Below are 27595 nucleotides of genomic sequence, written 5' to 3' on the forward strand. Positions count from 1 at the left end.
ACAAAACGGAGATCCCTTTTCAGAATATAGCTCTGCACAACTAGACTGTTTTGAATCTGCATTAAAAGTCACAACTCTATTTCAGAAGTGTTGATGAGCACTTAAGTGTTTTGGTTACACTGAACATTTAAATCTCAGTTTACATCTAACTTGAATTTCAGCAAGTTCGAGGCAATTTGCTGATAACCACCAGATAAAGCAGAGAAATATCTGGTTCTAAGAAATCATGCAGAAAATGAGAACATTATCAGGCACATTCAGATTATCTAAGGAGATGTAATTCTAAATACAGCTTAACGTATGAACTTTCCAAGTATTATCCTGGAAGTCAAACCGATTAAAATCACAAAATAATGTCCTTTATACTTAAGATGACAATCTATATGAACAGATGTGAGTCGTAAGTATGTTACTGGAATTGAGAGACTACATAAATAAAATTACAAATTTCAGAACAATTTTTGTTGTGAGTTAAAATTCTGTCATTTTTAACTCTTCAGTTTCAACCACCAAACCTGACAATTCCAGCAGTCCCCGTGTTAAAGAGGTCAGCAGTGGGCATTTGTAACAAGAGATTGCACTCAGATGTCATGATCTATAGATAACGAGAGCAATTCCTCACATCATCAGCCATAGAGATCTTAAGAGATTTACCAGGATGCAATTATATCATTTGTTTTGGAAATGGATAGGAAAAATATTATCTTTAGTCCTCTCAAAATATAAGCAGAATGAAGGAGGGTGGTTTAATCCAACATGCAAGTATATTTAAAACACAACAAATAGTGAAAACATGTAATTAATGTTGTTACATGTATTACCTACATATCCAAGAACCTGGAATAATTTTGAAGGCCGAGCATCTAGAATAAAGATATATCCTTCCATAGCTCTAATGATGAGGAACTGGCCACTCTGATCATAACTAAGGAAAACAAAAATTCAAGTACAAATCCAGTTTTGAATGTTATATTCCAAAAACAGTTCAACATAGTCAATAAAGGGGTAAAATTTTGTTCACAATTCCATCCTCATAGCTGACTTCTTTGAGGGCATAATCACAACTGAAATTTCAGCTTCTAGGTTTGCAGAGTCAGATTCTGATATAAATCCCAGTGCTATGAATGAACTTACTAATTGAGCAGGTGTTTGATCTAAAGCTAAAAATACTGCAAGGGATTCTATTCTAACAACTTCCTTTGAAGTTCAGTTATTTCAAATAAAACCACTGGACACATTTTCATATTATATGGATTAAACATGTATTTGCATTGATTTCACTTTTAATAAGTTGCATTCTGTATCTATTTCTAGTGTTTTACATTAGGTAAATGTGAAAAGAGATTCCATCTGACTCTCTAAACAACAGGCAGATTTATATTAATGTTTAGCCATTCAAATCCATTTTCTTTTTTTAAAGATAGAATGAAAATACTCTCAAATATTTTGATTATTGAAAAACAACAAGAAGACTATTGGGTCAGAAGAGATACTTGGGGGATTAGTAAACTCAAAAACTGTGAGCAAATGAATTATACATGCAACAAAAGGAACTACCCATGTAAGAAGGGGTGACTCAAAGGCTTAAAGTAAACTTCCCAAGACCTTGAATTTTTATTCATTGAGAAATCACCCTCTAAGTCCAGACACATAACATAGCATATAATTACTCCTTATGGTGATCTGTAAGGAAGGATCTTATGCATCAACATATTTAGTGCTCCCTTAACTTTTCTTAAAAATACATTCTTATATTTTTATCATCTAAATCCTGGTACTAGTACTCTTGTAGGTAATTAAAAAAGTGTTGCTGAAACAAATATTGAAACTGTTAGAATATTTAAATTTGACATTTTTAGAACAAAAACTTCAAAATTGTTGTTCAATTAACTGCATTATTCAAGCAACAGTTTGACACTATTCCTGCTGCTGTTACTGCATACTTACTGCAAAGACAGTACTGGAAATTTGGAAAGAAAAATTCTGTGAACAACCCGTGGAGCTTCAACTTTGGTAATATCAATAAAATAGATTTGACCCCCTTTTGTTCCTACAGCAGCGCTGTTTGAAGAGGGACAGCAAGCCATAGCAGTTGCCTAATTGAGAAATAAAAGATACTTAACAGGTCCATATAATGTTGTATGACATTATGCTATAAGTTAGTATGGAACTTCTTTCAGTATTTACAAGTCTCTAAAATTAGGAGAATAAAATCAATTATAAAGCAGGATTTTAATAGACATCATAAGCATTTTTCCTTGTGCTCTATATCAACTTGTTAAAATATAATTATCCATTCTATAAAAAAAATGCATAGCTTTTTTTCCTTTCTTGAATACATCTTAAGTCAGGACAAAATATTAACAGTTTGAAATCAACCCATTTCCTAAAGCCTGTTAGTTAGATCAGTCAAGACATTTAGTTTTTATACACTTGAAACATTTCCTGTCAATTCTGACACATTAAAAATACAAATTTAGTAAAGCAATACCATACAAATTACTTACAAATGAATTCTTAAAGACAGAACACTAGGACATCAGGCTGAAACGCCTTCTCTGCTTTCTGCTTGAGTTAAATTTGTGACTAGTTCAAGGAATCATTCTGAAATACAATCTAAAATCTTATTTGTTATTGAAAGATCCTACTTAGCTTTTCTCAAAATCTGCTGATCTGATTTTGAGCAATATTTTGCCATAAAACAAAAATATTAAAATGAAAATTTTAGGTATTTCTTACAACCTAAGCTTCTAGTTAGTGTGTACCTCAATATCAAGGTTTAGCATGCTGAGGCAAATCCCATTTTCCAGAAGCCAAACTTGTACTTCACCTGAAATTGTTACAGACTTGAAGAGACAAAAACATAATCAGAGAAGGGTAGAATAACCACATTACCTGGAAGTAGCTAGTGATTTTCTATAGAATATAAACTTAGCTAATGTCTCAGTGTAGCAGATCAAGAGTTCCTAGTTTTGATTGGAATTATCTGGCTTTTACTGTAAGTACAGCTGCTGCAAGAGCAAAGAAAATGTTTAATATTTTTTGTGAATAGCTGCAACTATAGGAATGGTCTTTAGGCAGAATAAGACAATGCAGGACAAAATGGGTCAATATCAGCACTCTCAACATTCATTCAGCAGTGAAAAAAAACATTGAAATTTTCTTTGCATAGCAAAGTCCCAAAGGAGAGGTCTTCAATTTCTCATGTGAAAAAAAATGACGTATAACATAACTGTGCTTGATCTGCTTGTATACAGACAATTCTATAATATCACAGTAAAGTATTGCTAAAGGCCAATCAATCCTCACTTTACTAATTCTGAGGCAAATAAAATGTATCATTCCTCTGCTAGCAAATAAACAGATTCAACAAACTGAAGGCTCCAATGTTCCTACTCTGCCTACATGAAGAATTCACGGCCTGGGGACAAATCAGACTTACTGACTAAAATATGCCTTGCAGGAGTCAAAGATAGCATGAAAGCAAGGTGTTTTTCAGAATGGACAGATCAATTGGTAAGGTCCTCTTTGTCTCTGGACCCAGGACAGGCAACTCTTTCTGTTCTAATTTGTGCTGAGGGCTGAAAGGATCAGTAGGAAACTTCTTGTTCCAAAATCTATTCATTAAATTGAATTCACTTTCTGCATCTATATTCAAGACAAATTGTGAGTCACACAAATCAACAGCAGAAACAGTATGACATCTTAGCAATCTGTATCCACCCTACATGAAAAAGGAAGTTCTGACTTTTTTTTTTTTTATAGGCCATACCTGAGGGGACCCCATTTACTTCTTTTAATAGGTATTTATACCATAGAAGCAAAAATCAAGACAGTCCCAGTCTCCACAAGGCTGTTGGTTTTCTGCCTTAGCAATATATTTGTTTCTTAAAAAACCTCACTATTAAATACAAAAAATATGCCTTTTCTTACCACACAGTACATATCCCCCGGAGAAAGAAAATCAGCAGCAAGCAAATTACTGCTGAATGCAGTCAAGAGTTTAACAGCTTCTCCACTGTGGGCGGGTTCGTAAGTATAGATTGTCCCCTGACAAATAAAAAATATTAATCCATCACAGAGCTATGAAACATTTCATTAAAAAGCTTTCAAACACTTCAGCAAAAAAATATCCATTTTCCTGAGCTTCATTCTGCAGAGGTTTTTATTTGTTTCTAAACTTAGTTTAAAAGTGCCCAGTAGAATTCAGCTGAATTTTACAGATTGCATTAGCCTACACTTGCTGAAGATCATTTGATAGTTGTCCAGCTAGTCAGATTTTCTAGATATTTTTCTTTTCAAAATTTCTTTAATAAAATGATTTAAAACACCCTATTCTACCTTACTTCAAGAATCAACTGTACTTTATAATCCACCATCTGTAGAAGACAGTTGTTCTATGCTTCATTAAAATCCTTCTGATCTTTTGTTACAAACACTGCACGGACTAAGTTTGCTGCTGGTATAAATTGTTTTACTTTGGGATAGAATTATGGAAGTTTCAAAGATCCACACAATGACATTAGCAGTATCAACACATACATATATAGCATCACAGGAACATTTCATACATTCTGCTATTCTCTCAAATACTATACCTGATCAGTAACAATCAGAAGTGTTGTGCAATCAGGAGAGAATGTGAGGGTGGATATGGGTTCTGAGATGTCAGCACAGATTTTCATCTCATACTGGAGATCTCTGATGTGATAAAAGTATAAAATGCCCTCCTGTGCAGAAAAGTATAAATCCACAGAGACAAATGTTACAGTTCTGCAACCCTCAACTTTTTCTAGCTTGTCTTTGAAGAGAACTCTGAAAATGTATTCAAAATAAATATTCTTTGATTTTGACATCATATTAATAAGTAAAGACCATGAAGGATGTCTTACAATTCCAGCTGTGTACAGTCCCTCATCACAAAATGCCATGGTAAACACAACTGTTCTTTGCAGAGCCTTTGGTTTGCCATCTGAGAGCAGAAGACCAACACAAAATACAGTTTAATTTATTGTAACAATGTATCTCAGCATTAAATCTGGAAGAGTTGATTATTTGAGAGTAAAAATGTTCTATTGTCTATGTAATTCTTGAACTTTTTGCTACAGTAATAAAGGATAAGGTTGGTATACATAATTTGAAGTGACAATACTACTGCGCCCTGATGAACAAGAAACTGATTGGAGAAATCATTTAGTTCCGTAAATGCTGCAGAATAGCTACAAAGATAAATATACCAAATTTGTCAGTAAGAGTATCAAATAGTAATTTAGGCTGGAACAGACCCTAGAAGTCCTCTGATCCACCCACCTTCCCATTCAGCACAGGGCCAACTGAAACTGAGACAACTTCAAAGCTAGAGCATGCAGTTCAGAGTAACATCCAGCTGATGTCTGAATATTACTAAGAAATTCTATTATTTCTTTGGGCAATCTGTACAAATATATGAACACCTTCAGTTTGATTATTTTTTTCCTATTACCTACCCAGAAATTTTTTTGGTGTCAACTATATCCTTTACCTATCTGGTTGCATATTTTCTGCTTCCTTCAAATGGGTAGCTGAAACAATAGCAAAATCCCCTGTTTCCTTCATGATGAACATAGTTCTTTCTGCCCATCTTTCTATGTCATGCATTCAAACTCCACACTAATCTTTATGGCCTTGTGCTGAACTTCCTCTAAAATATAGATTTTTTTTGTGTACTATGTAACTCAGAGTGTTTAAAACAACTCCCCGCATCCTAACTCAACTAAATCAAAAGTTCTTACACTCACTAAAATTAAGCAATAGCAAAATAACTCTAACTTCACTTAATCCAATCTAAATTAGAATGAATAGAAATTATTTCACTGCCACTGTTTTTCCTGAGGCTATTCATTTGGCTATTTGCAGAAAGCCCATTCATCAGATGGCTTTCATGACGTTATTCATCAGATACACATAAAAATGATTGCTATCAATCTGTAGAGGCCAGAGTGATCTGAGCTCATCTAAGCAGAATCTTCTAACTACACTCACATACTATTACTCCCAGCCATTACTGGTGCTGCCCCAAAATCCACTAGCTTAATTAGAATATAAAAATACCTTTCTTCTTCTGTGCTTCTCTACGAATATAGCCCAACATGTCTGATATTTTAAGCATGTGTTCTGTACAAAAAAACCAAACAATTTATATCATTAACTTTGTTTACATGTCAACATTGCAGTAAATATCAGTTGCATTCTAGTCTATTGAACAAAAAGCTGGGTTTAGTGAAATAATGTGTGTTCTTTCCCAATATTAATCCTTTCTGTCATTTGTACAACTGAGCATGCACAATCTTTCATACACTGATAGAATCATTGAGTTTGGAGAAGACTGCTAAAATCATCCAGCTCAAGTGTTGACCCATCTTTCTGTAGTTCAGTTGTCAGCTGTAAAAAGAAGTGCTTAAAGTTGAACATGCACTTTAGTATTCTGGTAAACAGAAACATTAAATTTAAATGTTTTAAGTTATGTAGAAGCTTCAATATGCTTATAGACATTTGTTAAGAGTTTTAGGACAGAACATAAAGGAGAACATACAGGCCAAATAAAAGCCCAGATGGCAAATGTTCTTGTTGCTTTCTACCAAACAGGCAAAAAAAAATCTAGTCACACCTCATCTTTTCTTGTTGATGGTTTCCAACTCTTGGCTTGATTTACAATTGATAGTTTCAAAAGTGGAAAAATAATGCTAGATTTTTATTTATTTTTTTAAGAGCAGCATTTCCTTACTGAACAGAGATACAGTACTCTGGAAAAGTCAGGAATGCTCACCGCACTTCAAGACAATGCTTTAAATGGCAAAAGAAGAAATCAAAATTATTATCAGTCAATTAACTCTAAGTCAGTGTTGATTACAGAAAAAGTTCAATGTTGGTGTGCAACGTCATATTGCCCACTTTTAGTCTGAGAAGAAGCACATTCTACTACTCCTTTTACCATTTGACTGAACCATTGAACTATGTGTGCACAGTAGGACTGACATCTCCCATCCCTGCAAAGGATGATAGTGTATACGATGCCATTTCCAGAACTGCTTATGCTGGCCACATCTAACTGTTCTCCATTTTGTAAGCACTCTGTATGAGCATAAATGGACAGCAGGGAGCTGGAGTGAGACTTCGAGGTTCCTAGAAAAATAAGTATGGAAAGGGCTGCTGTTGCCAGAAGAGTTCACTCACTGGCATGCCAAAGGTCCCCATGGAAAAAAAAAATGGGAATACACAGTAGGGAGACAAATTACCTTACCTAGTTGCAATCAATCTGAGATATGCCAAGCATTCTATAATAAAAGTAAATTTCTTTGTTTTAAGCTGGAGCCATCTTCTGCTCACTCTCTGTGGTTCATACATTCTACAATAGCCTAACTGTATCTACAGCCTTCTTTTCATTAGAAAATTGTTTACGTAACCGCTGACCTTAAAGAGTTATATTAAGAAACTTTATATTAAATTCAGTTGTGTTGTTAATCAACATCATGCTAATCATGAGTCTTCAAATATATGTTCTAACATTAGCTAACATACCAAATGGGGAGAACCCAAAATATGCCATGCAAGACCAAATAAATTATTCTACTTAACTAGCTGTAAAAGGACTGTGTATAGCTGCTATATTAGTAGTATAAAGTGAATCCAATAAAACCATTAGTAAGATATAGGTTATTGGAATTATTGTTCATTTTACCAAATGGTTTTAATGTATTTAGACCTTTATTTATTTGACTGAGAAAAATGACTGCCAATTAAAGGGTGCTAAGGACTTAGAAGTTCAACATAAATTCTGAAATGTTTACTCTATTAATAAAAGAATAATGGTTTTCATATGACTCTACAATACAGCTTTACAACTGCCGTAGGTTACACAACAGAATAAAGCCAAAAAACTCTTCACAGTCCTATCTGTCTTCCTCCCTACACGAATAAAACACACAACAGTTACTTCTTACCAGGTAGAGGTTTTCGTTGAATAATTGAAGCACTGCATTTCCTAGTATCAATTGCCAAAATATAACCTTCCTTACAGCCCAGGTAAATATCAGAGGTTGCAGTCCAGCAGTGGGCAGTAGGATGCAATGAAGGCTTAATATCCGTTCTAGGCTTCATCACAAAAATAAAGAAGTTCAATGAACAATTGTGTACATATCAAGACCAAGAAATTATCTCAGAGTCTGACTTCTTTTTATTCAGTCATCCTTCTACTGACTAGAAACATGAGAAAGACGAACATCTTCCAGAAAAATCCAATGCCTGGTGGCAGAATTTTAGAACATACATCCCTCTCCAGAAGCTTGTGTAAATGACAAATTATATTTTCATTACAAGCAGTAACTTTTATAGGGTTTTTTTTTTTTTTTTTTTAATTATTACCCAGCACTTTTGCCTTCTGGCTTAGAAATCCTCTCTGGTATATCCTCTACACTAACAAAGATATTGACCCACCACAACTAAGTAATCTCCCAGTTTCTTAATGATAAAACTATGAAAAAAATCAACACAGTCAGCTCCTGTATTATTGTTTTTTATCCCCACCAGAATAGCACTAGGAGTCCACATTTAAATGTTTAACTACTATGACCCCACCCTAACAAATGTCTTCCAAACTACTTTATAGAAGAGTCTGATTTTGCAGACATATCCTGTTCTTCTCTTCTTCATTCTGGGATATTGTTTTAATAGCTTACCTTATAATCAAATTAGTCTGAAAAACAGCTCTGTTAACCTTTGCATCATATATAAATTAGATCTAGAAATATCCTTGCTACAGACTACCGTATACCTGAAATTTCTTTTCTCTAAAACTAAACTCAAATCTGTCATCCATACAATGGGAACAACAGAACCTCTCCACCAAATATTAAAGGCTGTGACCTGTTCAGATACAATAGCAATAGGAGTTAAGAGTTATATAAATACCATGATAGAAAGAACCAGATTGAAGCAAATTCACTAAAAAAAATACACCTTGTGAGAACATTAAGAAGAAAAGATTCAAAGAGCAGAAATGGAGAAGAGAAACAATACTGAATGTGATGGATAAAATAAAAGTCCCTAATTCGGTAAATTCTCTTGCTGTCTCAATGAAGGTTCTATCCAAAGACAAAATACAGATGCACTTGTGATGAAAGCATAGGACAGAGATTCATAGGTATCTAGATTTCACTAATAAAACATCCCAAGGACTTCCTATATAATTCTGGATAGACAACTCACTCTTTATTTATGACTACAAAGCATTTTGAATGAAATAGGACAAACTAATAAATCTACAGCGGGATGGGACTATACATCACCCAGAGAAACATTTAATATAGGCATTTTCCCCGATTTTACATGGCTTGAACAGCAAGATGTAACTGAATTACCATAAATCAGAAGCTTCCTCTGTAATGACAACTTCTGCAGTGTTCCCTTATACCTGCTGTCATGACTGCCTTTACATAAACTAGGTAAAATATGTTAATTCTAGAGTGAGATTAAGTAAATCCAAAATGAGATTGATTCTTCAGTTGTGCAGTGGTACAGTGGTGCATAATAATGCAGACTTTTGTTGAACTTCTGTCTCTTTTAAGATTAGCATCTCTTCAGAGAAAAAAATCCATGATAGATCCTTGTCACAAAAGAAATTATAATAAAACAATGGAATAACATTGTTACTGGGAATGATACGCATTCAAGTGGGCCGGTCATTGCAAAGTAAATTCATAAAACTCAGGTCTTAACTGTAAGAAATACCAAAACACAACTAAAACAGTATAATGGAAGAAAAAAAGGATTGAAATACTTTAAATGTTTCAATTCCTTTCACACTGCTGCCCCACCGTGGTTACATTCTGGTACACACAGCCTCAATATCTTGTTCAAGAGCATGGACCCTAAACAAGTGCACATGCAGCAGACTTGCTTTTCTTACATGACTGTCACGCACTCCTTAGAAGCATGCTACTGCCTCCAAGGAACCATGGAGAATGAGAATGAGAGTAATCCCTCTACTTATTAGTATAAATAGAAGGTTCTCCACTTTTGATGCTTATATCAACATGAAAAACATTGACCTCAGCTGACTTGAACCTTTCTTAATGACTAAATCCATCTGTTGAATCCTGTGGAAAACAGGAGACTCATCAAGCTATGATACTGTTCCCACTGCACTAAACTGAAAGCACCTCAATAACCACATCCAGGAGGAGCATGCTTTCTCTCATCAATTAAAAAAATTAAACACAACAATAGTGAGGACAGTAACTCCAGGATATAAACAAATGTTGAGATGCAGATTTTAGGCCAGAATCAGATAAGTGTTCATGGACATCCGTAACAGTATAAAAATCATCAGTTACAGTACCCCTTCATGGAAATGCAACAGGGTCCTGTCAATTTGTAAAAAGTGAGAAATCGTAGAAAGTAGAGGTGTCATAACTACTAGTAAGTCCATTACAGAAACTGTAGTCTGAAGATATCTGAAGAACTCAGCAAATTCAGTAGTTTTAGTCTCACTGAATGTTGTTGTACTTGTTACTTTTCAACATAAGGACCTTGATAAAACCATATTTTGAGACAATACCTTCTACAACAACTGTATTCAGACCAAATCAAGCAGGAATTACTTTGCCAAAAAGCACGCTCTCCATGTTGGAAATGGGTGTATTAAGATACAATACACATGTACACAATTCCACCCAGGGGTGTTTGGGTTACAAGATCTATTAGCAGCTCAGTACTCCGGCTAGGTGAGAGATGAAGCATATGCACACAGGCATAGGCATGCACACAGAGGGGAGAATTAGTGCTGTACAATATCACCAAATAACGTTGCTGTAAAAAAAGACAACTCAGCTAGCATAGTCTGGAGCCAGGTGAAAACAGCAGAAATTGAATCACTGTTTCCAAGTCTGTCTCCTGGTGCTACTTCTGGAAGAATGCAGCACTCCACAATTTAGTGCCCAGGAAACAATGTCACAACAAAAAGAACAAATTGATATTTCTGTAAAATCATTCCAAAATATCTTATCTTCATAACTTTGTTAATATTTCATAACCAAAAAATACCCATCTACCTATGGTGTTTAGACAGTAAGTAAATACCAAAATACATACAACCTAATTGGAAAGAAAAGGAAATCTTCGTCAAAAACTAGTAGAACTAGTTCAATCTACTCTTACTTCACAAATATTTCTATAGTTAAGGATAAGATAATACTGAAGCCAGTGAAAAGAAACCTAGATTTTTCTGGAGGCAGTTGATAATGCAAAGACCCCATAAAAGTACCTAATACAGTTGAAAGCACACTTTCTTCCATGTGAGAAAGCTCCCAACATAAATCTGCAAGTTCAAGCACAAGAACTTACAAGGAACAGATCATAAATATGGCACAAGTCTTCTACATTTGAAATGCTAGGCAGAAAATTCTCACAGAAATCTGTAATTATGACTGCACAGAGAATGCTCAGTTCTAGGGAAAGAAAAGTTTGAAAGTTCATCAGTGACTGTGATCAACTCCAAAACAGAGATGGAAATAACAGGGATGTGAGTGGTGATGGAAACCACAAGAAGGTCCTAATTCTTCACATGATTCTGCTGAAATCTTAGAACTGTATCTGCAGCATTCCACAGAGGAGTATTTGATCTTGATGAATGGAATAGTATGCATACAAGGACAAACAAATTCTTTTAATCCTTACATGCCTAATATATTGTTTCTTCCCTCTCATAGCTCACACCACAGGCTAAAGAACTAAGTGCTTTTTTTGCAGTTCAGGAGCTGTACATATTACACAAAGCAGTAAGGTAGAATAAAAATGCAATGATGCTTATGAACATATTTCATCTTTATTTTCCATGTTCTAAGTGTTTTGAAATATAAGTAGCTCATGTATAATCAAAATCAGTAGAGGACATTTGCTGTCTGCCTGGAAACCAAGGACATCTGTAGTCACAGTTAAAAACTCCTGCAAATGCCATGTAAAAGAGGATGAAGTAAGGAAAATTTATTATCAGTTTCGCATGGGAACAAGTTTTCAAGGTTTCAACAGCTCTCATTAGCTCAGGTATAGTTAAATGCTGACATGCTGTTAATGCTCCTGAGAGAGAGAGAGTGGTACCTCCACCGCACAGATATACTACTATGCCAGGACATGTGTCAGAAATGTCTGTATTTTACTGTACTGTGCAATAGTAGCATGCCTTGTAAACTTCCTGTCAAAATGTATTTCAAAAACATAACTGAAACAACAAATCTATTTACCGGGTTGTACCTGTTTAAACAGATATTACAATTATTAACACCTAAATGCATAAAAAGCAATAATGACTTGGAATAATAAATGGATAAAATGAGTAGCTACCACAAATGTTTCTGCTTTATCTCCTACCAGTCCAGCAATGGCTGAAACTGGCATAACAGGGCCATGGTAGGGATCTTCATCACAGGAATATGGGAAAAACAAATCCTCATGATTCAGAGAGCCTCGCCCATCAGGGAGTTTCACAGGGCTGTAGGAAAAAACCAAGAGACTGTCTGAGGAGAAATGTTACAAATATGTTCATACAAAACTGGGAAGCACATTTTTTGAAAAGAGACAATGTTTACTTCAGCAACAATAACAGAAAACTGTTGTACAGAATAATTTTACATGAAACATTGTTTCACTAAAAGATAACAGTAATTTTGCTACAAAAGAGGCTCCCAACTGACAGAACTGGATTGCCATGCTCCCACTCATTGTCTTTTCCTATTTCCTTAGACAAATAACTGTCCATTCTTGCTGCTTTAAGTTGGATTAACAATGTTACACATCTAACTTGCACAAGCTATGAGGATTCAAGCTTAATGTTCATTTGAAGAAAGTCTAGCTATGATGAAAAAGGTATTTCCCTTACACGTTACATTCTGTTACAAAGTGTTACATTCTGATAATCAGCATATGAGCAGGAAGTAAGGATTCTGTAGTTTACAAATGATGGTCATTTATGATTTGGTTAAAGTGTTATGTGAAATGAATAATTCTCAGAGGCTTAACCTCTACTCAGTGGCATAAAAAGAGTAGAAAAATGAGTATATAGGTATTTCCACGTGTACTCTATAATGACAAAAGGCGTTGAAAAAACTGGTTCTGAGATCCCAAAGCCTTGTCCGTACTTTTATTAGTATAACCATGTCAGTGGTAACACACTGGTTAGAGTCATAATTAATGACATTAAATATGCTGTTGTGAATTGTGGAATAGCTGCCACTACAATAGTATGTGTGTTATGCTTTGAGGTTTCCATCTTGAACAAAGCATATTAGTCCATCTGTTCTCCTATCAGCCTCAAAGAAGATTTTAGAATACATCTAGATTTGCTGTACTCAGTGAACTGCACTGACAGAGCCACCCCCTCTGTAAATTGGCCACACAAGCTGGAAATCACACAGAAAACAGATGCTGCTTTTGGTAAAATCTGTTATTACAGCTACATATTTGCTTAACTGTGCTTACTAGAAAGTAACGTGATCCACATTTGGCAGTTTCATAGCCACAAAAGCAATACACATTCCCACTCAGTACTCAACATTACCACTTACAGGAATGGGAGAGCAGTCTAAGCACTATATTAATGTAATAGGGCAGCTCTTAATAGAGACAACTACCAAAAATGCTGATTAATATAATTTTCAATTGTGTGTGTAATTGGGGCACGTGAGTACTACGAAATCATATATTCAAGTCATCTGATTGATTGGACAGATTCATACTGGTTGTGCTTTAACAGTTACTGATTATAATTGCTAGGCAGACTAAACTGGATTAAGTTCTTTGCAAACAGATATAGGTTGCTAGTCTTAGTCATTAAAATATACTTCCAAATTTCTCTTTTAACTTGAAAGGCATTTCACTTACTTCTGCGTAAGACAATGCTCGTCATAATTCCTTTCAATACACCAGATAGTAACAGAGCTCTCAGTAACAAAACATAGCTGTTGCCAGTTCATAGGATTAAAACTTATGGAGGTTGCTGCTACCCCTGGCTGAGACTCACTGCACAGGAGGATATTTTCTTGCCAGTTCCTTCATTAAGGAGAATAAAAGAAAAACAAATTTACTGAAGACATCAAAAACATTCAAGATAAATATATAGATGTGATTCTGACTGACATTCAAGATCAAGGTAGGCAAACAAACACATCACCACTGAAAAAAACAAACAATGCTGTCAAATAAGCCAGGTTCTCCTGAGAATTAAAAGGATGTGGTTAATTAGCCACATATAAAATCAGTACTGCTACAAAGAGACTGAATAGTAAAGTAATTATGAATACAGGCATGTTAGAAACATTACCAAACACTCCCTTTTGTGAAAAGAGCAAGAAAGGGGAGACATGCATTTTCCTCCTACTTGTGTCACTGACTGAATGGACAAGAAACTCTTCAGCACCCAAGACCTCAGTCTTGCTTTTCTAATCCATAAACTGTTATAATGCTTGCAGTTGGAGGGTTTTGCAATTTTTATAATTAGGAAACTCAGTCAGCCCTTGATTATCTAACTGAACTGAATTATTTAGATCGCATCCTAATTGTATTGTGAATGCTGCACAGCAGCTACAGCTGCATTAACTAACTAAAGAAGAAAACAGAATCTGTGGGATGTTACATGTTAGCTGATGCTACCCTGGGAATACTCTTTCCACTGACTTTTCTTTTGTCTGCTGTGGCCTATTTTGTAGTCTCATGCTCTAATTTGCATGTTCCTCCATTACCCAGAGCAGTTCTCAACTTCATTTGCATTTTTAGGTGCTGTCCAAGAACCGATTAATATAATTAGAAGAAAATCATTAGAACTGTTACTTATTATCTCAGGCAACGTATCTGACTGTTAACCTAAATAACATTTATGGCTTTTGTATTTGTCATTACTGCTGAGATGAAGAAAACTAAAACACGTACAGTGCTGTAAATGGATTTCATATAATCCTCTTGTTTTGGTCTGTAAGAAATTTACTCTTAGATACTGATTGGGGTGCAAAGAATGATTAAAATTAATAGTACTTAAAAATTAGTAGTTTTCACACATAAGCACTAACTCATTACCTCTACAGAAAACTAAAAGCTGAAACAGGAGAGCTCACTCCAAAGATGTCAATATGCTTTTACCTCATATCTAGCAGATGGTGCCAATGCTCTTAGAGCAGATAATTTAATAAGATCCAAAAAATCATAGTACATGTATCTAAAAAAGAATCTGGCATGGAGCCTCTCTTTAAACAGAAAAGAATAAAGATCTAGTGATAAAAAATCACATACAAATGACTGCTTTTAGTTATCCATAAGCTTTCCCTGTTTTGAGACTGAGTTAACTTTCAAAGCATATCTTATACTTCTTATTCTAAGCTGTACGCTTAAAATACACGAATTGTGTAATCATCATGTAGCAACCACATTAATGATGCTAAACAGTGATTTCTTTCATCTGTACAAATACCTGTGATGAATGCACAACACAATCTAACTGCAAAAAGTAAGGTCCTGATCACATAGTAAATTCATACAACTCTGTTCAAGTTATTATAAATTCTAAGTTAAATATTGCACAGCCATTCTATTCTGTTATTAAGTTCTTTCTGACTGGCACTGAGGATGGATCTCTTATGACAATTAGATGCTGACTCAAATTTGCACTAGTTCAAAAATGTTGACATGGGTCTTGGAAAATGCCCTATTTAAAAGCATTTAAAAACTCCTAGATTACCCCTAAAATCTAGAGCAGTCTTTCAAGATAATGGATTTTTGTTTAAGTGCATGCAGTGAATACATTGATCCATACATACTACTTCTGTGGGTTACTAGCATGCAGACTTCTCAGGGCAGAGTCTCTCTTGGTTTCTACTGTGATATAAAGACACCTCTCCAGATGTACACTGCATGAACAGAGTTCACAGCAAACATTAATGCCTGTAAGGAATGAGGAGGTGGCTTCAGTAGTAGTAGCTACAACCATTAACTAACATTCTGAAGTTACAGGAATTTCTGCTTTTTCTCTGTTGTTGTACAAGAAAAGGTCATCATTGCATTGATATTATACAGAGTACTTCTTACTTGTGTTTAATTAACTTCCTCCTACTCTACTTTCCCCATTTGTTTTGAAAAAGTGTTCAGACTAAGTGGTAGATGGAAGCTTGCTTGCCATGGAGGCAACTGTTTACAGAACAATTAAAAAAACCAAGTATTTTCTGTATCTCAACCATATCATATTTCTTTTCATGGCAACAATAAGAATAATTATCTAACCCAATGATACATGGTAGCGTAATCACTGAGCACAACTATAAGACAGAACTAGGTAATTACACATAATTAAGAAGAGCACTGAATGGGATAAAAAAGGAGAAATCAGCTTTAGAATTCTTTTCCTGTTTTTAACTGGCAGCTTTCTTTCAGAAGTAGTATGTTATTCAGCTACCAAGGAAGAACAGATAATTAACTGGTGCTATAGACTTCGTAAGTACTCAAAAATACAACATTTTTAAGAAGCTAGAAGACTGCTATGGCAAAGTAACAGTCATTCTGACCATGAACTACTAGTACTCGGAAAAAAAAAACAGCAAATGTGGCAGAAGTTTGCAAACAATGATCACCAGGAAAAAAAGAGTGAGATGAATGTTTATCTTCCAAATTTGTTACTTTAACTTATGCCAAGAGAGCACACATAAAAAATACAAAAATATTATTAAATGCAAATGGTATTATAGTATTTTACTCTTACCATACTGAAAGAACAAAGTCTGGAAATGAAGAGTAACTGGCTAGATATGGGCCCAAGAAACTAAATGCAAGTAAGGTGTAGTCCAACTGGATGTGACCTAAAATATAAAAATAAAAAACACGATCTCTAATTACTGCAGACTTCACTGTATACTGTAAGAGTTGAAGTTCTCCTGTCGGTTCTTTTATATCCAATTCACCTTTCAAAAGAGATTCTTTATTGCTACCTTGAATTGTAAAATGTTTTTTTCCCCAAAATTGCCTGGAAATCCTTTGCAGTTAATTTCATTTATCTACATGAGGTGAGGAAGCATTATGATCCTCACTTAAACAGCAAGGAAACTGAACCATGGAGATGGTAAGCAAATTGACTAAGGTGGGCAATAACGTGGAACAGGCAGAAGCATACATTAGATCACAGACCCCAGACTTGAACCACAAGAACCATATTTCATAGCTCAGGTATCTCCATGTCAGATCACTTCAGCAGTCTGCCTGGGAGCACAGTATGATTTCTTTCATTATTCAGACTACTCTTTCCTGAAATTAATTCAAATTCATTCTATTTCTTTTCTCCTTGTAACATTTGAATTTTATATTGTCATATTCCTCTCTAGATTGAGTCTCACGAAAAATAGTGCAGCAGAAAATTTCTTACATTACTTTCTGCACTTCTTGTTATTAGAAAGTTTCCTGTCACAGTTTCTCAAGCCTTACAGAAACAAAAAAAAAACCTTCAGAAACGGGCTGCTTAAAGCTTTGTTTTAATGAAATGGTGACAACGACTGTTACCACACCACTACCTTTTAACTCTGTCAGTTTATTCAGCTCTGGAAAACAGTAGATATATATGACAGGATTCAGCTTCCGATCCGAAAAGGCCAGCACTCCACGGTTGGGGTTCACTGCAAAGGCTCCCACCTGGCCAGTCTGACACTGCAGTGCTGTTGTCTTCTTTGTTTTAATGTCCAAGAAGAGGATGTAATTGCCACAGGGGTAGCAGACAGTTTGATTGTTGATAAAGCCAAAGTTCTTGTTTGAGAATCCCTGAACCCAACTTAAGAAAGAGCAAGTGTTAAAACAGTTACATACACACGTTTCTCAAAAAACTGAAAAGGGAATGTAAAATGGGCTTCTGCTGTACAGGGGCCGAAGTAAATTACTGAAGAGCAGTCACCTCATGAAAGTACAGTGTCAGCAAATTCTTCACTATCTGCAGAGGTTTTTACCTTTGAGAAAGTACACGGCTAATCAACACCAGCATCCCCTTATCACAGGAACTTGCATTTAGCTCTAAATTAAGATGTCTGACTAAGCCACATCTTAGCATGGTAGAAACATAGCAACATTTGCCCGGCATACCACCATCCTCTGTGCACAACACCTCTGTACTACCATCCCTTCTAATTTCTTTCCATCTTTTATCCTCTTCCGGATAATAGCATTAGGCTGAAAGAGGTCTTTGCCCCTTACAACTGCAAGCAGCATTTTTATACTCCTTCCAGAGCAGAATTCAGCCTTAAGATTAAGCGCACAGCAGATCAGCAGTTGAACTAGCAGGTTATACTAAGCCTCAGAAGTCTCTTAGTTAAGGATATTCTTTAATGACTATTCTTAAAGTAGGTATATACACCCATCAGTAACTTTTCTGGTGATATTTTCTCAGCAATTTCTACTCTTGGCTTCTTCTGCTAGATACAAGAAGAATAAATGTAGGCAGAGAGGATAGGAGCACACTGACTTTTTATCCTTGCTAACGAACCGAATGCCATGACAACAAAGTACAGACACACCAACTGGTGAGTATTTTTCCAGCTCCTTTTACACAAACACTAAACATATGACTATGGCACAAACAGACCTTCAAGAACATGATCATGGGATCAGCTCTATGCTTTTCTCTAGCACTAGTACAGAGTGAAAATGAAGTATCTTCTACTTCTGTTTTCTTCAGTGACAAACTTTGCTGGCTGCTAAAACATGGATGGACCACAGTTACTGGAAATCTACCACTGAAAAATAGTAGTTATTTGAAAATAAAAGTCCATTCAAAATCACAAGTTTTATCAAAGTTCTGCTTTTTTTTTTTTTTTTGAAGATGCAGAACATAGTATTCCCACATCTAACAACAAAAAGACTTTCAGGGCTTCCTTTCAAATTTGATTTTCAAACTAATAATACTAACTTAAAAGGCATTAAAAAAAAGCAAATTTTAAATATTTCTATTCTTTGTCAATTTTCTTTCACATGGAAAAGGGCTCAATTTATTTTAAATTTTGCATAATGGTTTAATTTCATGATGTTTTTTTTTTTTTTCCACAAAGCAGAAAGTCACAGCTCCTCTAAATAAAACCAGTTTGCACAAGGGACTTTCTCCAACAGCATATTTCAGCTGATACTATTTTACTCTGCAAGTATCAGAATATGCAAGTGTAACAACCAGAAAGATCAGTATAACAGAACAACAATACAGAAAGCATAATGAGAGAAGGACTAACAGGATAAAAAGGTATTCTAAAATACCTCACCTGTCTCTGAAGACCTAAACTCACAGGGAAAACCCCACAAGGACAGAATCTCCAACCAGAGAACCTCCCCCCATCGCAGTCAGCCCTTAAATGAGGTCTAAGAGAGGTGCAGTCAGGCTCCACCTCCTTCCAGTCACACAGATGATTTGCTTTCACCTGTGCTCCCAGGGATGACTGGGTCCTTTCCCCAGGTGCTCTATCAGTGGCTCAGGCCACGACTCAACAGTTACTATACATTAAGGTTGAAACTCTACTAATTATGGTAGTCTCGTCCTAGCTATGGAATTTGATCAAACAGCTAAAATACTTATACCAGATAAGGAAGCTTAAGCATCTCTTTCATTACACAGGGGAAAAAAAAAAAAAAAAAAAAAAAAAAGAAGAAAAAACCTGCCTAAACATCCAGATTACTATGAAAAACTTATCCAAGTTTAAAATGCTGAGAGGACTGAGGACTGAAAGTAACAGAAACATTAAGAGCTATAGCAGGAGACGATGGTGTGATATAGGAACCATGGAAATTTCAGATGTTGATGTGGTTTGGGTAAAACAGGAAAAGGAAGCAGCCATGAACAGGACCAAACTGTAGGGGCTCACAGTGCCAGGTGCCAGAAGAGGAACACGGGAATAGGCAAGTCATGTCACACTTATTACACTTGTCTTATTGGGCTCTAACTTAAATCTAGTCAGAGTTGCTTACTCCTATACTCCTTCCAAAAACTGTTTACTATGGGAGGTAAGTAAAACCCAGCGTTAATGCAAATCCACCAAGAGCTCAGTTCCAGCTATTCAGTGCTTCTTTCTCTTTTCTTTCTACCTGCCACACTAACACAGACCTAGAACACAGCAGCATCCCCCCTTTCCTTGCTAGACATGCACTCCTATCCGACAACCACACAGGGCTAAACTAGAGCGTGAGTGACCGGGGCCAAGAGAGAAGACACGACCCCCTGCCGAGGCCGACGGGCTCGGCTGTGGGATGCGAGGGGCGTGGGCTGTCCCGGCCGGCCCCCACCTCACTTCCAGCGTGGCCTCCTCGGGGGAGGAGCAGCAGCGGCCCCCCAAGGCCTCGGCGCTAAGCTGAGGGCCGCCCGGGTGCCGCTCCCCACCGGCGGCCGCCATCTGGTTACACTGTCTCCTAGGAACAAGAACGGCTGCTGCTATTAGCTGAGACGGCGCCTCGCGCCAAGATTAAAGCAGGCAGCTGATTGGCTCGCTCTCCTGCAGCATCAACCAACCAACGGGCGCGCGCGAGTGTTTGAGTGGAGAGGATTTAAAGGGCCAGCGCGCCCTTTAAATTACATTTAAATTGCAGAAATGCTCGTACGTACGGGTGTGCTGTTCTGCTCTTTATGATCGTAGTTATTATGTAATTAAAAGACCTCTCTGGAGCATGACCAGCTCTTATCCCTGACCCAAGGGTAATTCTGTATGAGAGGCAATTATCATCTCTATTGCTGACCTGTAGGTAATTTTGTCTGCCCTCAGTTTCTTAGCCTGGGTAATTGTGGCTGCAGATCTATCTGAGTCAGCCTTGGGGAGAAGGCTGCAGCTTCCTTGCCCTGGCTACCCTTGCCCCAGACTTGTCATTGCTACTCTTGTTCCAAAGGCATGCTGCCTTTCCCACAGTGAGGTGTACCTGTTTTCCTATGACTTCACTTCTGCATTGCAGTACCTTACCCTGGGTAGCTCTTCTTGGGTTGCTGAGATAGTGATGCTGGAGCTTTGAAGGCAGCTGAGGAACAAATGTCAGCTGAAAAGAGGAGGAAGGACAGTTACAACGTTTATCTGCACGTTTATAGCTTATAGTGCTGCAGCACAGTAGGAATTTCCATGTATTTTTAATGCAGTTAGCCCTAGAATCCCGTGTTTCCATTTCCCAAGAGGATGTTACAGCTTCTTGCTTTTGCTATAGCTTCTCTGTGCTATAGCAGCATGCACACACACAGTGCTGAAGCTGCAGCACAGGCCTGCACCGTATCTCCTGCCTCCAAAGGAGATCTGTGCCATGTAGAACCAAGATAGCACAGGGAAGCTTTCTTCTGCCATCCTGCAGCTCTGGCTCCATGGCATCTGCCTATTGCAGCAGGCAGACCTTGCAACGTTTGTGTTTTTCCCTTCCTTTCTCTGGGTTACAGTTTAGCAGACTGACCAAGTCCTTAATCACTATAAGAAATTACTTTTCTTTTTTTTTAACCCAAAATATTGCTGAAACCATATTAATGGTAGGTTCTCACACAGTTCTTTCAGTGGTGGTAGAAATTATCTTGTTGATAAAGTGTGTCTGTTTGCCTGGGGCATGGGAGACTTGTGCAAGAAATTGCCACACCCTTCCGCCGTTGCCTTGCTTATTAGTTATACAACCAAACAGCAGTGACTCAACAAAAATCACTTTCTTCTTTTCCTGCGGGTAATGCTGCCAGGTGTGTGGCTGCTTTCCTAGTGGCCATGGCAGCGTTGGCCAGAAGGAAGGATTGCATCAGAAATGCTGCTCTTCGTGACAGGACCAAACTAAAAGTCACCAGCAGGCCCCCCTTCCCCGCTGTGAGAACATGAATCCTCTGATGAGGCTCAGGAAGTTCCACATTCTCTGCCAGCCCTGCTGGGTTTGTGGTAGATTTGCCCATCACCAGGATGGCAGGGGCTGTCCTTCCCCTCAGCTGGGGCTGGTGCCTATGAAATGCCATTCCACATAAGGCACAGATCTGGGGAGCTCCTGGAATGAAGGTGTTTTACTACGGGGGCCGTCGGTCAGCTTAGGTACTGTGTGAAAGACATTCGGTAGAAAGCGACCGCAGTACACAAAAGCCCCGACTCCTCGCGCCTCTGCCGAGCTTCTCAGTCCCGTCGGAAGCACCGGCGGCGCGGCCGCGGTTCCCGCCCACCCAAAGGCCGCCCCGGGGGCGGGGCCGGCGGCGGCAGCGGCGTTAAGTGCCGCGCGTTGTAGTGCAGCACATTACAGCGGTATGGCGGGCGATCATTCTCGCAGCCTGGGCAAGGGTAAGCACCAGCTGGGCGGGCGGCCCGCGCGGATGTGTGGGGCGGCTCGCGGCTGTAACGGTCACCTCTGCTCTCTCTTCAGGCAGCGCGGCGCCGGGGCCGGTGCCCGAGGGGGTGATCCGGCTGTACAGTATGCGTTTCTGCCCCTTTGCCCAGAGGACGCGCCTCGTTCTCCGTGCTAAGGGCATCAGGTGAGGCTGTCTCGATGGGGCGGTCCCTCCCTGGAGAGGGTTCAAGCTCCTCTTCACATCTGGTCGTCATCGGCGGCTCTTTGTAACCAAAGTTGCTTTGTAACTGAAGTAACCAAATAGAAAGTGAAATCCGTGTATAGTTTTGCTAAAAAGCTTGGTTTATTTATGTATTTATTTGGGGTGGGGAAGGCTTTTCCTGAAGGGAGTGATACACAGGCTGTGTGTGAAGGGAGTTATGCACAGGCCCAAAGCAAATCAACGGGGGGGGGGGGGGGGGGGAAGCCATAAGGATGCTGTTTATTTACTTTTTTTCCCCTAACGGTCACCCCATGGTTTGCAGTAATAGCACTTGACCCTGTTCTGAATAAGTGAGGCTGGAGCCTGACTGTGTGCTGTTCATTTTCCAAATCAGCTGCAGCAGAGATGCAAAGAGATAGGAATGGTCAGTGTGTGTTTGTGCTGCTGCTTAGCAATATGTAGCAGTAAGCAAGTGACCTTTTTAACAGGAGAAGTGTTATGTTCCTATGAGGTCATCTTATTCCTCTGTTCTAATAAATTCATAGATGTCACCACTTGTGTAGTTTATTTTTCAAGATGGACGCATCATTTTGTTATAGAATCATAGAACGGCTTAGGTTGGAAAGGACCTCAAACCTATCCAGTTCTATCCCCCTTCTGTGGATAGGGTTACCAACCACCAGCTCAGGGCCCAGGATCCCATACAACTTGGGCTTGAACACCTTCAGAGATGGGGCACCCACAGCTCTGCGGGTAGCAACTCCAGTGCTTCACCACTATCTGAGTAAAGAATTTCTTTCTAACATCTAGCCTAAATCTCCCCTTGTCTATTTTAAAGCCCCTCCCTTTTGTCCTGTCACCATCAGGCCTTGTAAATAGTCGATCTCCCTCCTACTTATTATCTCCACTCAAGTAGTGGAAGGCTGCAATGAGGTCTCCCTGGAGCCTTTTCTTTTCCAGGCTAAACAAGCCCCAATCCCAAGGGGTACTTCAGCCCTCTGATCACCTTTGTCATCCTCCTCTGGACCTGCTCTGTGCCCTTCTTGTGCTGGGGGCCCCAGGCCTGGACACAGTACTCCAGATAGGCACTCATGAGGGCAGAGAGTGAGGGACAGTCACTTCCCTTGCCCTGCTGCCACTCCTTTTTTGATGTGGTCCAGGGTACAGGTGGCCTTCTAGGCTGCGAGTGCACACTGCTGGCTCATGTCCAGCTTTTCATCCATCTGTACTCTCGAGTCCTCTGCAGATCATTTAAGAGTTTTTAAATGGGAATTAGTGCTCCCCTTAGTTTAGAGCTTCAGACTCCCAGAGCTCTTCTTATTCCCACGAAGTACCAGGCCAGTAGCTAATCAACACTGGGTTGGCAGTCAGTTTTAGTTTAGTGAATGCTTTCCTCACATTTCTGCTCTGATACCAACATGTGTGGTTTTTTGTTGTTGTTTTTGTTTTTCTTCCTCCAAATAGGAAGCACTGAAACTTCTAGATCAGTTCAATTCTCTCTGTCTTTAGTGACTTTGAGCAGTCCTGGAGGGCTGAGAAGCTTGTTATAGTGTAATGATCTGGGAGGGTTTTTTATTGCTGCCTGAAGGTGGTTAATACCTTTTGGTAGGCATCTGTTTGCTTTGAATGTTTAGCTGTGTTTAGTGAATCTTTGGGTTTACTGGGAATTTTCTGGGGTCCTGCTTGAAAGTAACTTATATGTTGCTAATAGACAAATTTCCATTATTTTTTTTTTTAATTGGTATGTATTTGGCTTTCATCCTGCATATCTTTCCTATGTAAGGCAATAGGAATCGAAGGTGAGAAGTCTGAATGCTGTCATGATTTGGTCTTTGATGTAAAGTCAGATTAAAGTGGATCTTAATTCATCTTTGTCTTACTTGCAGTTAAGTTCCTCTTTGAATGTTCTCGACTTATCATATGATAAGCATGTGCTGTGTGCCAAGGTTGACCTTTGGTATTAGCATGACTGGCAGGGTTACTGCTAACAGACTGTTTTTGTGTTTTATTAGCTTAATAAACAGGTCACTGTAAGTCAGCACTATTTTTCTCTGGTGATAAGAAGTGCCTCCTGGCAGTATTTCTAAGTGTCAAATGGTTAATTCTAGAAAGAATTTCAGGGAAGCCAAGGGGAGCAGGAGAATGAGGATTCAACTTCTCAAGTACTGTAACTGTTGAAGCACTACGATTGCATGTGGAGCAAACTGCAGTGGAGATGAACCTCTTTGGGTCTTGTTTCCTTCATTCTTTTAGGCACGAAGTAGTTAACATCAATCTGAAGAACAAACCGGACTGGATCTTTGAGAAGAACCCTGATGGGCTGGTTCCTGTTCTGGAGACCAGCAAGGGCCAGCTAATCTATGAGTCCCCAATCACTTGTGAGTATTTGGATGAAGCATTTCCAGGGAGGAAGCTGATGCCTTCAGACCCGTATGAGAGAGCCTTACAGAAGATGCTTCTGGAACGCTTCTCAAAGGTACTGCATGATCAGGGTGGGATTGTGCTTCTGAATTTACTAGTGCTTCAAAATCTGCAGCTGTATTGCCAGTGCTGTTTTCATCACTTGAGAGGAGAGGTTTTGTGTGTAGGGAAACTGTTTAACCAGAGAAATTTCTAATTTCGTACTATTAGTTAATAAAAATCATTGTGCAGCTGAATTGCATCCAGAATTAATGAAAAGACGTGGATTCAGGAAGACAGCTAAGCTGGTTAAGATGTGTATGTCTGAAGCAGCATTTTGAGCATCCTACAGTAGAGGAAACATTAATAGGCCAAACTAGCTGAATGCTTGAGATCCAGGCAGTGACAGTTGCTGTATGTTAATGAGTCTCTCTAGGAAGTACTAGAGCTGTATAAATGTGGAATGTGAAGAGTGACTGAAAGTCTGCAACCAAGGCCAAGGGATAGCTGCACTAGTGTAAGGAGGCTGGTTTTGGCTTTCAGTATGGTGTGGAGGCTGACTAGAAGTAAGCTTCCTATGCTCTGTGCATAGATAGTACAAGCATGTACTTTGTCTATAAAACAAAAGAATTCAGCTTGGGTATGAAGCAGGAGAAGAAGGAGAGCAATGGAAGATGCAAAGACAAAGATGTGAATGAAGGAGAAATAAAAAAAGGTGAAAGGGAGGGGAAACCTGTTAACATCAGGACTTTCTGAATAGGTGTAATGGGAAAAGGACTACAGGTAAAGCATCTTGTAAGAAATGAGTTGTAAATGTTACCTGTATGAATGACAAGATATTAGAAAAATGTATGTGGACTTTGAAGAATATAGGTAAACTTGACCACTGGGCAATGTTGTGTTGCTATGTACTAATTTCTCTGGCAATTACCAAATTAGAAAATCTACAGGTCTGTAGAAGCCTGTGCATCTTGCGTATTTTTCTCTTAAATCCTGCATATTTTTCTCTTAAAAGTGCCCTTAATGTTGATAATTAAAGTGCATTTGGTTTTCAGGAATGTGTACCCAGGAAAAGAGTATAGCTTTGCATTGTACCACTTTACTGAATGTGGGCAAACTGGAAACATGCTCCTCTTCTCATTGTTCTCTCACCGCAAGACTAGAATCCATTACTTGCATTTGATCTTCTTTTAAGCTTTTTTCCCTTTTGTGAGGTATAAAAGAACTTTATTCATTGATATTTTTTTTTAGCTTTTTCAAAATATCTCAACATTTTAAGCTCCAAGTGATTTGCTTGCATTATTGTAAAGAGACATTTTGAAAACTTTCTTCTTTTTACAGATAACATCTGTAATTTCCAAGGCACTCAAAGAAGGAGGTGATCTCACAGCACTGACAGCAGAATTAGCTGAAAAGTTTGGCAAACTTGATGAGGTAAGAGCATTTCATGATAGCAAGCAGCCTGGCAGTTATGTGATTCTCACCTACTCCCCTGGCTTTTGATATAGTTTTTTTGTTTGTTTTCCCCTCCCATGCTTTGGCATTTGGAGCTAGATCCCTTCTCATTCACGTGATAGCTATAACAATGAGCAGTCTTTCAATTTATTCCCCTCGGCCTGGGATGAACAGCAACAGCTCTAGAGTGTAATCTGTCCTTTGCAGAAATCTGGCCCTGGGCTATGTTCTGCTACAGTAGTGTAGTGTGACTTCAACTGAGCTCCACGAAGTGTCAGGTGGCTTTTTTTGTGTTAGGAACTTCACAATCCTTATTTAGTGTCAGTAGCGGTTCTTGGATAACCTGAAGAGCTGCTGGACTTGTCTTTATCACAAATCCATTCCTTGTATGTTTTTAATGGTCACAGCTAATGCTTGTTTGGCTTGAGCAAGAACTGATGCTTCAGCATGTCTCTTCTGGTGCAAAGCTTGCATAAGTTTTCCAGTACATTCCTGTGCATTCTGTTTCCCTGCTCCCTTAAGCAGCCAAGGTAAAATTGCTTTCAAGTATTCTCATCTGCCTGATCAGGTTGATGTTTGAGTAGTGCAGATAATACTTCAGTTCTTGGGAGAAACCAAGTTTGTTTCACTGCCCTGAAATAAAAATCCATAGGACATTAAGAAGGAATTAAGCTTCCTCCTACTTTATTAATTCTGTACTTGTTACTCCTTTGGTGTCTCTATTTTAGTGTACCCTGATGAATTTTGCAGCTGTGGTTGACTGAGGATGGCAGAAAGGGGCAGAGCTGTGCAAACATTGCTCAGTTCATTGTAGTATTTATTGTCTTAGTTTCAGCTAGAATGGAATATTTTCTTCAGAGTGGCTGATATGATGCATGTTCTGGCTCTAGGAGAGAAACAATGCTGATGACACACCAGTGTTCATAGTTTTTGCTAAGCAGTGTTGTATAGAGCAATAGTCAAGAAGGCACATGCTTTAAAACACTGTTGCGTTGTTTGCTGCTACCCGATAGAGGGAGCTGTGTTTCTATCTCTGGAACTCCGCAACTGTCAGGTTGCATTCTGTTAGACACCTGATGATTTAAACAGCATGAGGTGTTTTTGGAGGGACAGCTTTAAAGTTTGTTAGATCATGGAGACTGAGGGGCAGATCCTAGATGGCATAGGATTTGCGTCTTAAGAATGTCAAAGCCCATAAAAACAGGGATCAGTCTTCTAAAGAGCAAGCTTGGG

The 27595-nt window shown here is 38.3% G+C and overlaps 2 protein-coding genes across 6 annotated transcripts in view; one reads left to right on the top strand and one right to left on the bottom strand.

Annotated features, from left to right (window-relative positions):
• Positions 1-20438, bottom strand: part of CFAP43 (cilia and flagella associated protein 43) — a 42577-nt gene extending 22139 nt beyond the window's left edge. For both annotated transcript variants that reach the window (XM_015288714.4, XM_046943328.1), the window contains exons 1-13: positions 20314-20438; positions 17574-17827; positions 16772-16868; positions 13912-14079; positions 12376-12523; positions 7980-8130; positions 6091-6153; positions 4893-4972; positions 4599-4730; positions 3934-4050; positions 2766-2846; positions 1948-2096; positions 822-925 (exon numbers count right to left, since the gene is read on the bottom strand). In XM_015288714.4, coding sequence (XP_015144200.2) covers positions 822-925; positions 1948-2096; positions 2766-2846; positions 3934-4050; positions 4599-4730; positions 4893-4972; positions 6091-6153; positions 7980-8130; positions 12376-12523; positions 13912-14079; positions 16772-16868; positions 17574-17827; positions 20314-20420 — 1651 coding nt within the window. In that variant the 5' untranslated portion in view covers positions 20421-20438. The remainder of the gene's footprint in view (positions 1-821; positions 926-1947; positions 2097-2765; positions 2847-3933; positions 4051-4598; positions 4731-4892; positions 4973-6090; positions 6154-7979; positions 8131-12375; positions 12524-13911; positions 14080-16771; positions 16869-17573; positions 17828-20313) is intronic.
• Positions 20439-22209: 1771 nt separating this feature from the next.
• The window catches only part of GSTO2 (glutathione S-transferase omega 2), a 40421-nt gene continuing 35035 nt past the window's right edge, over positions 22210-27595 (top strand). For all 4 annotated transcript variants that reach the window (XM_040702441.2, XM_040702440.2, XM_015288649.4 and 1 more), the window contains exons 1-4: positions 22210-22298; positions 22381-22489; positions 24761-24983; positions 26249-26341. In XM_040702441.2, coding sequence (XP_040558375.1) covers positions 22265-22298; positions 22381-22489; positions 24761-24983; positions 26249-26341 — 459 coding nt within the window. In that variant the 5' untranslated portion in view covers positions 22210-22264. The remainder of the gene's footprint in view (positions 22299-22380; positions 22490-24760; positions 24984-26248; positions 26342-27595) is intronic.

This window comes from Gallus gallus, chromosome 6, assembly GCF_016699485.2.
Source record: "Gallus gallus isolate bGalGal1 chromosome 6, bGalGal1.mat.broiler.GRCg7b, whole genome shotgun sequence".
NCBI classification, from domain to species: Eukaryota; Metazoa; Chordata; class Aves; order Galliformes; family Phasianidae; genus Gallus; species Gallus gallus.